The sequence below is a fragment of the Procambarus clarkii genome, chromosome 45 (assembly GCF_040958095.1).
Source record: "Procambarus clarkii isolate CNS0578487 chromosome 45, FALCON_Pclarkii_2.0, whole genome shotgun sequence".
Classification (NCBI taxonomy): Eukaryota; Metazoa; Arthropoda; class Malacostraca; order Decapoda; family Cambaridae; genus Procambarus; species Procambarus clarkii.
The window spans coordinates 13366770-13381899 of NC_091194.1; the positions used below are offsets into that span (position 1 = coordinate 13366770).

A 15130-nucleotide genomic window follows, 5' to 3' on the forward strand; every position below is an offset into this window, starting at 1 on the left:
CTCCGATGTGGTATGCGTGTCTACCTCGCATACACTCCGATGTGGTATACGGAGTGTACCTCGCATACACTCCGATGTGGTATACGGAGTCTACCTCGCATACACTCCGATGTGGAAAACGAAGTCTACCCCCCCCCCCAAAAAAAAACGCGTCTCTTCAAATGAATAAAGAAATCACGTTAAAGTTAATGTGATTATGTTGTGCATTATTATTATTATTATTATTTTTATTATTATTATTATTATTATTATTATTATTATTATTATTATTATTATTATTATTATTATTATTCTTATTATTATTGTTTTTATTACTGTAAATAAAATCCATAACCTTTATCTCTCGAAACTTATTCACTGACATCAAATTTTAATGCCAAATTTTGTTCAGTGTAAAATATGTAATTGCTGAACAAAATAATTCTTATTCAGTTTAAATATATAGAATTACTGGGGGTAAGGAATAGGGCAGGAACCTATTGCTTACCTTTAATAACAATATAGACAAACGATCACCAAACCAAAATAATTTCATTGACACTTGTCTATTTTGAAACATACAAATTGATTTTCGAGTTCCCGTATTATTTGTCATTACATTGTTGTCTCTATGAAGTGATTTCATACTAAGAAATTTATTATGATTAAATATGAGTTGCAAAAATGTATAAGATATTAATTGCTCACAAAATTTTTAATTTATCAGAGCGTGGAGGCCTCTGTGTCCGGTGAACAAGCACCCGTGCTTTGTGCACCACATGACGGCACTCGCTTCATGCAGGTCGGCGTTCAATCCCCGACCGTCCAAGTGGTTGGGCACAATTCCTTTCCCCCCGTCCCATCCCAAGTCCTTATCCTGACCCATTGAAGTGCTATATAGTCGGATTGGCTTAGTGCTGTCTCCCGATAATTACTTTACCTTTTGTAGAGTAGTTACTGTGCACATTGTTCTCACGTGGAGTAGCGACTGTTACCTGGTGACAGTTACTTACCTTACCTGTTACTTACCTCTCTCTCTCTCTCTCTCTCTCTCTCTCTCTCTCTCTCTCTCTCTCTCTCTCTCTCTCTCTCTCTCTCTCTCTCTCTCTCTCTCTCTCTCTCTCTCCCTCTCTCTCTCTCTCTCTCTCTCTCTCTCTCTCTCTCTCTCTCTCTCTCTCCCTCTCTCTCTCTCTCCCTCTCTCCCTCTCTCCCTCTCTCCCTCTCTCTCTCTCTCTCTCTCTCTCTCTCTCTCTCTCTCTCTCTCTCTCTCTCTCTCTCTCTCTCTCTCTCTCTCTCTCTCTCTCTCTCTCTCTCTCTCTCTCTCTCTCTCTCTCTCTCTCTCTCTCTCTCTCTCTCTCTCTCACCTCATCTGACTCGCTCCCGCTTCGCTGTAATCTATTCATTTCGCTATACAAACAGACGTGTATGATTGTGTTGGTAATATATTCATAGAACAACGAATGAGATTGGGTGGTTATCAATAGGAACTGACACATACATACGGGCCAACTGCTGTTACAGTGATACATCTGTTTTTGGGTTCTAATCACATTTGTCATCCTCACCAACAACGTTGCAATTGCAATAAGCCAACCAACGAGTCTTCCAGAACTGAGAAATGTCAACTCTCGTCTGAGAAATATAAACCCTATTTTAAGTAGCTTAATCCCCATTCTAAGTAATATGAACCCCCATTTCAAGTGCTGTAAACCCAATTCTGATAAATATCAACCCTATTCTGAGAAACATAAACCATATTCAGGGGTATATAAACTTTGTTCTAAGAAACATAAACCCTATTCTGGGATTTTTAAACGCTATTCTGAATAATGTAAACCCCCATTCTGAGTAATATAAGCCGTATTCTGAGACTGAGGGAACAGGACCTCGCCCCACAGAAGAAGTACGAACAGAGCAAACATGACCACGATATGTAAGATTCCAGATTCCAAGAACTGACCAAGGAGATTGAGGAACAAAGAACCGGATCAATAGACCAAAGGAATGTAGCGAGACTAAGAGACACAAAATGAGTCGCAGATGTGGAAAATAAGATACTCTCTTATCCTCTCAACCCTAAAGGCACATGAAAGGTTACACAAAGAGAGAGAGAGAGAGTATATGTGTGTGTGTGTGTACTCACCTATTTGTGCTTGCGGGGGTTGAGCTTTGGCTCTTTGGTTCCGCCTCTCAACTGTCAATCAACTGGTGTACAGATCCCGGAGCCTACTGAGCTCTATCTTATCTACATTTAAAACTGTGTATGGAGTCAGCCTCCACCACATCACTGCCTAATGCATTCCATCCGTTAACTACTCTGACACTGAAAAAGTTCCTTCTAACGTCCCTGTGGCTCATGTGGGTACTCAGTTTCCACCTGTGTCCCCTTGTTCGCGTCCCACCAGTGTTGAATAGTTTATCCTTGTTTATCCGGTCGATTTCCCTGAGGATTTTGTAGGTTGTGATCATGTCTCCCCTTACTCTTCTGTCTTCCAGTGTCGTAAGGTGCATTTTCCGCAGCCTTTCCTCGTAACTCATGCCTCTTAGTTCTGGGACTAGTCTAGTGGCATACCTTTGGACTTTTTCCAGCTTCGTCTTGTGCTTGACAAGGTACGGGCTCCATGTTGGGGCCGCATACTCCAGGATTGGTCTTACATATGTGGTGTACAAGATTCTGAATGATTCCTTACACAGGTTCCTGAACGCTGTTCTGATGTTAGCCAGCCTCGCATATGCCGCAGACGTTATTCTTTTTATGTGGGCTTCAGGAGACAGGTTTGGTGTGATATCAACTCCTAGATCTTTCTCTCTGTCCGTTTCATTAAGTACTTCATCTCCTATTCTGTATCCTGTAACTGGCCTCCTGTTTCCACTGCCTAGTTTCATTACTTTGCATTTACTCGGGTTGAACTTCAACAGCCATTTGGTGGACCATTCACTCAGTCTGTCTAGGTCATATTGTAGCCTCCTACTATCATCCTCTGTTTCAATCCTCCTCATAATTTTTGCATCATCGGCAAACATTGAGAGAAACGATTCTATGCCCTCTGGGAGATCATTTACATATATCAGAAACAGAAATATATAAAATAAATAAATATATCAGCACCAGAATAATGCTAGGGATGTATTAATCTTTTAGCATATAACCCCCCAATTTTGTGTAAGTTAATTTGGCTCCATTTATATAAGAAACACAGTTTCACTAAGATCCATAGGACACTAGTTCTTGGGATCAGTTTTCCCAGTGTCTTATTTTGTTTTCCACTTTTTCTCAAAAAGCGGTGGTCCTTCATAGCTATCGAAGTATATATTTAATTATTAGTTATTGGAGTCAGGTTTTCCCCCACAGTGTGTGTGTGTGTGTGTGTGTGTGTGTGTGTGTGTGTGTGTGTGTGTGTGTGTGTGTGTGTGTGTGTGTGTGTGTGTGTGTGTGTGTTATCCATTGTAAACCAGTTTATATCACTAGGGGTACCCGGCGGTACCCGGGATAGTCTGTCTGTATGGCAAGTCAACCTCCTGCAATAATACCACCTATCTTGTCTTCTTGAGGTTATCTTTAGATGATTTCGGGGCTTAGCGTCCCTGCGGCCCAATCCTCGACCAGGTTTCCTTTTTGTTACACCCCCCCCCCCCCCAGGAAGCAGTCAGTAGCAGATGTCTAACTCCCAGGTATCTATTTACTGCTAGGTAACCGGGGCATCAGGGTGAAAGAAATTTTTCCCCATTTGTCTCCGCCTCCACCGGGGATCGAACCCGGAACCTCAGGACTATGAATCCGAAGAGCTGTCCACTCAGCTGTCAGGCGCCCAAGAGCAGACTCTCAACCCTAAAGGCACATGATAATATACACAAAGAGTGTGTGTGTGTGTACTCACCTAGTTGTGTCTGCAGGATCGAGCATTGACTCTTGGATCCCGCCTTTCGAGCATCGGTTGTTTACAGCAATGACTCTGATCGTATTTCCCTATCATACCAGGTTTTAAAATTATGTGTGTGTGTGTGTGTACTCACCTAATTGTGCTTGCGGGGGTTGAGCTCTGGCTCTTTGGTCCCGCCTCTTAACCGTCAATCAACAGGTGTACAGGTTCTTGAGCCTATTGGGCTCTATGATATCTACACTTGAAACTGTGTTTGGAGTCAGCCTCCACCACATCACTTCCTAATGCATTCCATTTGTCAACCACTCTGACACTAAAAAAGTTCTTTCTAATATCTTTGTGGCTCATTTGGGCACTCAGTTTCCACCTGTGTCCCCTAGTGCGTGTGCCCCGTGTGTTAAATAGCCTGTCTTTGTCTACCCTATAAATTCCCTTGAGAATCTTGAATGTGGTGATCATGTCTCCCCCTAACTCTTCTGTCTTCCAGCGAAGTGAGGTTTAATTCCCGTAGTTTCTCCTCGTAGCTCATACCTCTCAGCTCAAGTACTAATCTGGTGACAAACCTTTGAACCTTTTCCAGTTTAGTCTTATCCTTGACTAGATATGGACTCCATGCTGGGGCTGCATACTCGAGGATTGGTCTGACATATGTGGTACACAAAGTTCTGAATGATTCCTTACACAAGTTTCTAATTGCCGTTCTTATGTTGGCCAGCCTGGCATATGTCGCTGATGTTATCCTCTTGATATGGGCTGCAGGGGACAGGTCTGGCGTGATATCAACCCCCAAGTCTTGTTCTCTCTCTGACTCTTGAAGAATATCATCTCCCAGATGATAACTAGTATCTGGCCTCCTGCTCCCTACACCTATCTTCATTACATTACATTTGGTTGGGTTAAACTCCAACAACCATTTGTTCGACCATTCCTTCAGCTTGTCTAGATCTTCTTGAAGCCTCAAGCAGTCCACCTCTGTCTTAATCCTTCTCATAATTTTGGCATCGTCAGCAAACATTGAGAGAAATGAATCTATACCCTGCGGGAGATCATTTACATATATCAGAAACAAGATAAGACCGAGTACAGAGCCCTGAGGGACTCCACTGGTGACTTCACGCCAATCTGAGGTCTCACTCCTCACCGTAATTCTCTGCTTCCTATTGCTTACGTACTCCCTTATCCACTGGAGCACCTTACCAGCTACACCTGCCTGTCTCTCCAGCTTATGTACCAGCCTCTTATGCGGTACTGTGTCAAAGGCTTTTCGGCAATCCAAGAAAATGCAGTCCGCCCAGCCCTCTCTTTCTTTCTTAATCTGTGTCACCTGGTCGTAGAATTCTATTAAGCCAGCCAGGCAAGATTTACCCTCCCTGAACCCATGTTGGAGATTTGTCACGAAGTCCCTTCTCTCCAGATGTGTTACTAGAATTCTTTCTCACGATCTTCTCCATCACCTTGCATGGTATACAAGTCAAGGACACTGGCCTCTTGCCTGTCGCCCTTTTTGTATATTGGGACCACATTCGCCATCTTCCATATTTCTGGTAGGTCTCCCGTCTCCAGTGACCTACTATACACTATGGGGAGTGGCAAGCAATGTGCCTCTGCACACTCTTTCAGTACTCATGGCGAGATCCCGTCTGGACCAACAGCCTTTCTAACATCCAGATCCAGCAGGTGTCTCCTGACCTCCTCTCTCGTAATTTCAAACCCTTCCAAGGCCGCCTGGTTTACTTCCCTTTCTCCTAGCACATTGACCTCACGTTGTTCTATTGTGAAGACCTCCTGGAACCTCTTGTTAAGTTCTTAACACACCTCTTTGTCATTCATTCTCTGTATACTTGTCGTTGCCTGTTCTAAGTTTCATTACCTGTTCTTTCACTGTTGTTTTCCTCCTGATGTGACTGTGGAATAGCTTTGGTTCGGTCTTGGCTTTGTTTGCTATATCATTTTCATAATTTTTCTCTGTTACGGACCCGAACCCAGCGTCGTAGCACGGAGCGGTGACGACAACGCCATCTGTGGGTCAGCTCCCGAAACCCCCTCCAAATGGACGACGCCATCTAGTGAGGACAGGGTATACCGGCCACAGGTGCTGGACTCCCGTCTTAATCAGCTCGTGACATAACCGCTGCTGACCTCTGGTGAGGTGGCGCTTAGACAGCAACGCCATCTATGGAGTGGATAGGTGGACGTTTGTGTCTAAGCCTGTAAGTGAGGTGCCCTAGAGTGTAACCAGTACTGATGACGTGTCTGATTACAGAGTCGACCTGGGACTGCTGTATTGGACGATGAATCAGTCTACCCAAGGCAGCCAAAGTCTCTCCACGTGTTTGCTGCAGAAGTTGTGAGTCACCCCCCCCCCCCCCGAACGAACACTGTTGAGTGTGTTAGCCTGCCTGTGACGTGGCAGTACCAGGAATCGTCGTATCTGGGGGCTGGCTGGTGGAAGAGACTAGCCACTGTGGTGAGGAGAGTGATCTGTGGAATCACACGAGGCTCCTGCCTAGGGCTCGCCACCCTAGTATCGGTCGTGGAGTGGCCTACACAGCGGAGCTGATCGGAACCTGCCAGCTACAGGCTGGATTTGTGGTTGAAGGCCTCCACGACGGTGCACCCAGTGGGACTGTGATTTGGCTGGCCTGTGGCCGGGGTAGATTCGCCGAGAGAATCAAAGGATTCATCGTGGGCCACAAAGAAGAGAACCAGGGCTACTCATCGTGAGCACCGTGGAGCATTCTACGTCTTCAGAGGAAGACAATTCTGTACATTAGAGTGTATTTATAACCCCGTGTGACTGACTGTGATAAATTTATTTATGGTGGTGGTTAAATAATATATTTAAATTAGTGCATTAGTATCCCTTTCCCCTTTAATTTACTTGCGTTACCGAACACATCCCTTGAAAGCCACTACTAACTTGGGGCCAGATACCCAAACTCTAATAACATCAGAGAAGAACCCCAGTTGCGACCCAATAGGGCCGTAACATTCTCTGCTTCTCTTCTCACCCTAACATACTCATTCCTGGTTCTCTGGTATCTCTCTCTGCTTTCTGGTGTTCTGTTATTCCTGAAGTTCCTCCCACGCCCTTTAGAAATAGGGTTCACCTCTCAGCGTATATACACCAAGAAATAGGGTTCCCCTCTTAGCGTATATACACCAAGAAATAGGGTTCATGTCTCAGTATATATGCACCAAGAAATAGGGTTTACCTCTCAGCGTATATATACCAAGAAATAGGGTTCACTTAGCGTATGCGCATCGAGAAGCTGGATTCACCGCTCGGTGTATATACACCAAGTAATAGGGCGCACCTGTCAGTGAACAAACACCAATAAATAGAGTGCACCTCTTGGAGTGAATATTCCCATCGCCAATATCCACTTAGGGATCATTTCACGAGAGATTAGCCTATTAAATTTTAATTGTTTACTTAGTACTTTAGTGAGCATCAATATGGTAAGGATTCATAATATTCCAAATTTGTTTATTTCAGTGATATTTATTTCTACAATTATAATATTAATGTTAGTAAAAATATTGATATTTTTCTTGGAGATAATACCACGAATATTTATATGTATTTTTATTGCTTAAAACAAGAAAATAGTCCCAAACAACCAAATATAATATTATTTATAATAATATTAATAATAATAATAATAATAATAATAATAATTAAGAAAGCAAAAGTTATCTTGTCTACACCAAAAACTACAATAATATGATGTGTGTGTTTGTCAACAAAATAATCAGTTAAACATCAGTAAGGATTAAATAATCTTTTTTACTGAAAATGACTCAACAGTTTTCTTTCAACGTGCTTAAAAACTTGCAGTTTGAGGCTCAACAAAACCGTGCGTTTGTCTGTGAAGTTTAGGGAAACTTTCCTGAACTTCACACGATGACGTCACAAGAGTGTGACGTATCTACAAGATTATATTGAAGTGCGTGTGTCGGGGGAGTCCAGGGTGGAGAGTTTGATCCCATTGTACAGCCGCTCATCATAGTCCGGTCAGTAGTGCGTGTGTCCGGGAAGGTCAGGCGTGAGAGTTCGATCCCATAGAGAGTCTCCAATAATTTTCTCATTACTAATCTTCCTCCTCCTCCTCCTCCAGGATTCCTTCCTCTTCATCTCACGCTTCCTCTCCGTTCTCGTTTTTCCCAAGGATAATGACACCGGGCGGATTTTCTGAAAACATACACAAATAAAATATTTTAAATATTCGAAACTATATATTTTTGGTCATATTCAACAATATTTGATGTCATTGTTACTTGATCTCTTGTGAAAAAATATTCAATACAAAAAAGGGCTGCTTAATTGTCCGGTTACTTAATTATTCAACATTTTAGGCTTATGACCAATAGCCTAGGATATGCTCAGACAGTTATCTTCAGTAGGATACTTGTGACTAATGTAGGATACCTGTGATTACTGTTGGATACCTGAGAGTAATGAAGGTTACCTGTGCTAATTAAGGATACCTTAAATTAATGTCACATACCTGTGAGTAATGAAGGATACTTGTGAGTAATTGAGGATTCTGGTTATTAATGTAGAATACGTGTGACTAATGTAGGAAACCTGTGACTAATGCTGGTAATAAAATAATCTCTATCTACCGGGTATAGCTGTTCCCCATCTTGAGGGCACATGACGCAACCAATGGGGGTATGAGACTCGATCTATGAACAATTACAAAAAAGTAGTTACATTACAATTAAGTATCACCCTCAGTAACTGTACCGCGACCAATAATCACTAGATGTAGCTAGCGCGTGTATTGTGAGTTCCCGTTTTTCTATATATAAAAATGATAAAATTCCAATGAAAGAGGTGGTTGATTAACGGTGGCTATTGACATCTATTGAAGTCATACAGGTACCTAACAGGACTGATGATGATAATGATGATTTGGGCAGTCTAGCGACGGAGGTATGGAGAAATATAGGGTAATCCAATAATAGTCTGTAATCCTAAATAAGTTAAGAACAACTGTTCAGTACGATATACTCACTGGGCGGAGGAAGGCAGCAGATGCATAAAGGGAAGCAAGAAATTTTTAGTTCATAACCTTTCTTGCCACATGAATTTTGTCTGCAATTTCCGTTATAACTTTGGCACAAATTGCGACACGCTGTAAGGAAAATGTGGTTGTTAAGCGACGTCTTTACTTGCTGGAGATTTTAGGCAATGATTGATTAGTGAGGCTGCGAGTGTTTTGTTGGTGAGGAAGGGAGTATTTTGTTGGTGAGGTAGAGAGTGCTTGGGTGGTGAGCTGGGGATGCTTAGTTGGTGAGGTTGAAAGTGCTTGGCTGTTGAGGTTGGGAGAGCTTGATGGGGTAGGTTGGGAGTGCTTGGTTGGTGAGGTAGGGAGTGCTTTCTCGGTGTGAAAAGGAGTGCATGGTTGGTGAGGAAGGGAGTGCTTTGTTGATAAGGTTGGGATTGCTTGGTTGGTGAGGTAGGGAGGGCTTCTTTGGTAAGAAAGAGAATGCTTCTTTTGTATGATACTCATTGAAAAAAATATTTTGTTGCAGCGAATGAAATCAGAGTTCTAATCTCTCCCAGATGCTTGTCTTAGCTCACTCAACCATGATAGGGGAAAAGGTATTGAACCTGTACTTCTACTGAGTCCACTGGGGAAGTCTGGAGGCCCCAACTGGTCCCACATCCAGATTTTTGCACGAAGAGCTCTCCTTCACTCTGGCCTGTGGTTAATATAATTCTTAACAATATGCCCCTCCTTCAGGACACAGAAATCCCAATGGTCACTAGAACGCTCGTTCGAAGCCCTGCATTGCTCCAAAAGTTTTTCTCAATGAAATATTACGCCATTGGGATTTCTTTAGATTTTGATGTTGGGAGCATATAGGGGAGAGCACCATTACCAACAGACCGGAGAGTAGACGGGTAATTCATAAAAAAAAATTGACTGTGAAACCAGTTGGGGCTTCCAGACTTCCCCAAATGGACTCAATAAAATTCCAGATACATTATATTTTGTCCTATCGTGGCTGAGTGGGCTAAAACAAGCGTCTGGAAGTCATTAGAACGCTGGTTCAAATTCATGCTTTGCTCCAAATGACTTTCTCGCTGATATCACACCATTGTGACTCTTTGTGGCAACCATTGTGTTAGTTTGATTATCATGAGTGTAACTCTTCAAAGCTCTAAATCTCTTTCATGAAAGAAATATTTTTATCACCATTCACTTTTGAATTAACATGACTTATCTACCGGTCTCAAGCATGTATTACATCTGGTTTATGACTTACAGTCCTATCTCAAGCATGTATTAATACAGCAGATTGATGACTTGCACGACTGTCGCAAGCTTATATTAATGCAGCAGGTCCTGTCTCAAGCATGTATTATCAGAGTAGGTTTATGACTTACGGGCCTGTCTCAAGCTTGTATTAACACAGCACTTGCAGCCGTTGCCAGCACAGCCGTCAGCTACCTCCGACTCCGTTGCCTCATTACATGTTGGCTTGCAGGTTCCGTCAGCGTTTTGACAGGAGGTCCGTGGGGAACACCCGGTTCCGTTTCTCAAGTTCACAGCCAATTCGTCTAGAAAAATTGAGTCTATTAAATACGTCGATAGTCTGAGGGTAGACACATAAGCACAACTCTTATGTAAGCACATAAGAGTTGTATAAAAACAACTCTATCGACTCACTCGGTATTTTTTTATCGGGTATCTTTTTATGACCATTTTTTGTCCAAGTTGGCCACATTGGTCAGGTTGGATATATTGGTCAGTTTGGCAGTAATTTAATTATTTGTGTATTTCACATTTTTATGACTTCTTCAGTATAAATCTGCGACCTACAATACCCATTATTTCTGTTCAGAAAACATAGATTAAATAACTCAGTTTTGTTAAGGAAATATCATGTGTTGTGTCTATGGAACACTGCCACAATACAGAGTCTTATGTTGTGTCTATGGAACAGTGTCACAGTCCAGAGTCTTATGTAGTACTCACCTATTTGTGCCTGCAGGATCGAGCATTGACTCTTGGATCCCGCCTTTCTAGCATTTGGTTGTTTACAGCAATGACTCCGGTCCTATTTTCCTATCATATCTAATTTGAAAATTATTAATAGAATTTGCTTCCACAACCTCCTCCTTAAGTGCATCCTATTTTTCCATTACCCTCACGCAAAAAGAAAACTTCCTAACATCTCTGTGACTCTTCTGAGTTTCCAGTTTCCACCTCATGTCCCCTCGTTCTGCCAGTATTTCTTGTGAACATTTCGTCTATTTCCACTCTGTCAATTCCCCTGAGTATTTTATACGTTCTAATTATATCCCCCCCTCTACCTTCTTTTTTCTAGTGTCGTAAAGTTTAGTTCCTTTAAGCGTTCTTCATATCCCATCCCTCGTAACTCTGGAACGAGCCTCGTCGCAAACTTCTGAACCTTCTCCAGTTTTCTTATGTGTTTCTTCAGGTAGGCGGCTCCATGATGATGCAGCATACTCTAAGACTGGTCTCACGAAGGCAGTGTAAAGCGCCCTAAATGCCTCCTTACCTAGGTTTCTGAAAGATGTTTTAACTTTTGCCAGTATAGAGTACGCTGCTCTCGATATCCTATTTATATGTGCCTCACATGATAGATTAGGTGTTATGTACACTCCCAGGTCTCTTTCTCGAATCGTCACGGGTAGGCAGTTCCCCTTCATTGTCCCTTTGATCGCCTATCACCTAATCCCATTTCCATAACTTTTAATTTGCTCGTACTATATATGGCTACTCCAGTAGCCATTTATCTAACCATCTCTGCAACCTGTTCAATTCCTCTTGGAGGATCCTACAATTCTCCAATCTGTCCTACAATCTATCTGTCACAACTCGTCTCATTAATTTTGTGTCATCCACGAACATCGACATGTAGGATTCTACTCCTGTAAACATGTCATTAACGTATATTAGAAATAGAATTGGTCCCAGCAATGATCCTTGAGGTACTCAACTCCTGACTGTTCGCAAGTCCAACTTCTCGCCCCTTACCGTTATTTTCTGGTTCCTTCCAGTTAGGTGGTTCCTTACCATGCTAGGGCCTTCTGCTTACTCCCGCCTGCCTCTCAAGTTTGAAGCAGTCTCATGTGTCTATGGAACAGTACCACAGTCCAGAGTCTTATGTTGTGTCTATGGAACTGTGCGACAGTCCAGAGTACTATCTTGTGTCTATGGAACAGTGTCACAGTTCAGAGTCTTATGTTGTGTCAATGGAACAGTACTACAGTCCAGAGTCCTATATTGTGTCTATGGGACATTGCGACAGTCCAAAGTCTTATACTGTGTCTATGGAACAATGCCACAGTTTAGAATCCTATCTTGTATCTGTGGAACAGTGCTACAGTCCAGAGTCTTATGTTGTGTCTATGGAACAATGCGAGAGTCCAGAGTACTATCTTCTGTCTATGGAACAGTGCCGCAGGACTTTTTCTTCGTCAATGTAACTTTCCTATTGTCATTATAGTTTAAACTATGCCACTGTCAGTTGTCCAAATTTGTGACTATGAAACAGAGCCATAGAATCATTGAGTCCTATCTTCAGTATATAGTATAGTTCCGTAGTGCCACTATTCTGTGTAAAGTTAATGTAGAACGTTCACAGGCCGCTCGAGTTTAGTGGTGAATCTATGTGAAAGTTTCAAAGCCATCACGTTGTGGCTGGATTAAATAGTGCCACAACCCCAGTGTCTGGATGTATGTCTGTGTCTGGAGTGCCAAGGTTCCTCGCGCTGTGCCACTCTAATTCTCTCTTTATCCTCCTGTGGCTCCCATTCTCTGTTTCCAGTTCCATTATCTGCAAAACAAAGAAAAAGAAGGTTAATTAATGCTTATATCTGTAGTGTATTATTATTTTGCTATTCTCTCATAGCATCATCAGCGTCTCTCTGACTCATTTGGGTTTCCGGTTTTTAATGTTTCCACAATTTCGTTTTCTGTCCATCATAAACAAATGGACTATTCTACCGTCTCCTGGAGTGAGCTCCACCTACAGTACGTAGAGCGATTTCCAGTTTTGGAATACAGCGTGTCCTGCCAGATAAATGTGTTTTATGGACGAAGTAAATCTTTTATTCCTTTAAGAAGCTTTTAATTATTATAGACAGGTGCCTCTCCTGTGCCTCTTATTATAGTGCCTCTCCCAGCGCCTCCCCTAAGGAAGTGCAAATTTGAAAGAGATGAATGCAGTTAGTCTTTGTTGGTAGATGTAGGAGAATGGAGACAGAGCGAGACAACCAACTGGCAATCCTGTGCTTGGTCATCACACACTAACATGGTGCCAATGTGGAAACAAGAGAGACAAGAGCCACAGATCTAGACCCCAGTGTCACTAACAAGAATCCTCTACGAGGTACTAAAATGATTAACTTCAAGAGAGCTCATCCAACACTTAGAATTACTTAACTTTGTTTTCAAGCATCAGTATGGATCTAGAGTAGACAAATCGTCTTTGAACAAATCCTATAATGTTTATGACGAGAGAGAGAGAGAGAGAGAGAGAGAGAGAGAGAGAGAGAGAGAGAGAGGGGGGGGGGCAGGCTTGGGCAAACTGGATCTTTCTTGGTTGTCAGAAACCTTTCAGTCCTTTCCTCAACATAAGTTTGTAATCAAACTATATTGTTGTTTCGATTTTTTTCAGCTACAGTAGAGCAGCGTCTTTCACCCGATGTGTCGCGGGAGTTTCATAACTGAGGGAACTCAGCTATGAAGAAAGACTAAGGGAGCTCAGCTATGAAGAGAGACTAGGGGAACTGAGTTATGAGGAAAGACTGAGGAGACCCAGAAATGAAGAAAGACTGAGGAAACTAGACCTAACACACTGTAGAAACAGGAGAAACAAACCCAACATGATGAGATGCAAAATTTCTATAGAATTTGGAAGAATTAGATTGAGAAACAATGTTCAAAGGGATTGAGCAACAGCAGAACAAGGGAACATTGCGAGAGAATGGAGACTCAGAAGTCGGAAAGAACATTTTTAAGTTGTCAATACTGACTGAATGCAGTTTTATAGGTAAATATGACAATAAAAACGATAGAATGAAATCATTTAATCTAATCGTTTGAAGGTGGAGGTTAAGAGCAGTGTGTATGTGTATATAAGACGCACTCCTGTTCTACTGCTTTTCTATCATATACACTTTAAACCTATTTATGGTATTAATTTTTCATTGTCTTGGTCCTAAGAGTTTCAAATTGTCAGTATCATCAATTCAGTATGGGTTTACTTGTCTCTAGTATGAGACAAGTAAACCCATAAGAGGTTTACTGTCTCTTATCTCACATAGCTGGGATACACCAGGTCAAGGAAAATACAGAGAGTACAACAGTGGAAAAGATTTCTATACTCACCTCACCGGAAGCTGTTCCTTCGTCCTCAACATCATCTTCGTTGTTCTCGTCGTTCACTGCTGGCTGAAGCTCCTCGTCCCCAACATCGCCCTCGATGGCCGCCGCGTTCACCAGGGAGACGCAGAGGAGCATCAGCAAATACATGCACTTCATGGTGGAGATGTCTCGCTGTTGGTGACTTGTTTCTCTAGCTGTAGCTGCTGCTGGCGCTGCTGTTGGTGATGACGTTGGTGGTGGTGTTTGTAGAGTAGGTGTCTATACTGGCGACCCCCCGCTGTGACGAGAGAGCTGATGAAGACTGGTGACTCCTGCAACATACATAGCTGCCTTATATCTGCTCCATAATTGAGCATGAACTGCAACAAACACCTGCGGAGTACACAAGTGTTGGGGTTTTAACCTACACTACTATTAATAATATAATCTGAGTACTGTTGGAAGCCATATCTGAAGCAACGTGGCAGTTTGCACGTATTGGAAGTTATTGTACCTTTTCCGGCCACGTTGTCTCGTGCGTTCCTGCAAGGAATCCTACTGTTACCTTCTCGTTCCTTGGTCACGTTAGTAACGGGTGAAGGTTATTGTTACCTCCTCCTGGTGCTCCCTAGATAAATATTTTCACAAAATTTTTGAGCAGAACTATTCTGTTCTGTCGTTATGTATTAACACAAATGTTGATAAGAGAACGCTAAACAAGATGCACTTAACAGAGGAACACATTGATAACTACAGTGAATATAACAAGAACAGACGAATAAATTTATTATATACATATATAAATAACAGATGAATATATGGATAAATACAGTAAATATAACGGAAGAACAAACGAATAAACAGTGTATATAACAAAGGAACACTCAGATAAATACTGATGAACCTGACATATAA

The 15130-nt window shown here is 42.2% G+C and overlaps 1 protein-coding gene across 1 annotated transcript; it reads right to left on the reverse strand.

Moving 5' to 3' along the window:
• Positions 1–7489: 7489 nt before the first annotated feature.
• On the reverse strand, positions 7490–14527 carry LOC123770117 (uncharacterized). The gene is made up of 4 exons (XM_045761789.2): positions 14245–14527; positions 10264–10437; positions 8885–9004; positions 7490–8055 (listed from the first exon to the last, which is right to left on the reverse strand). Exons 1-4 carry the CDS (start codon positions 14390–14392, stop codon positions 8000–8002), a joined length of 498 nt encoding a protein of 165 aa, XP_045617745.2. The 5' UTR covers positions 14393–14527; the 3' UTR covers positions 7490–7999.
• Positions 14528–15130: the final 603 nt, after the last annotated feature.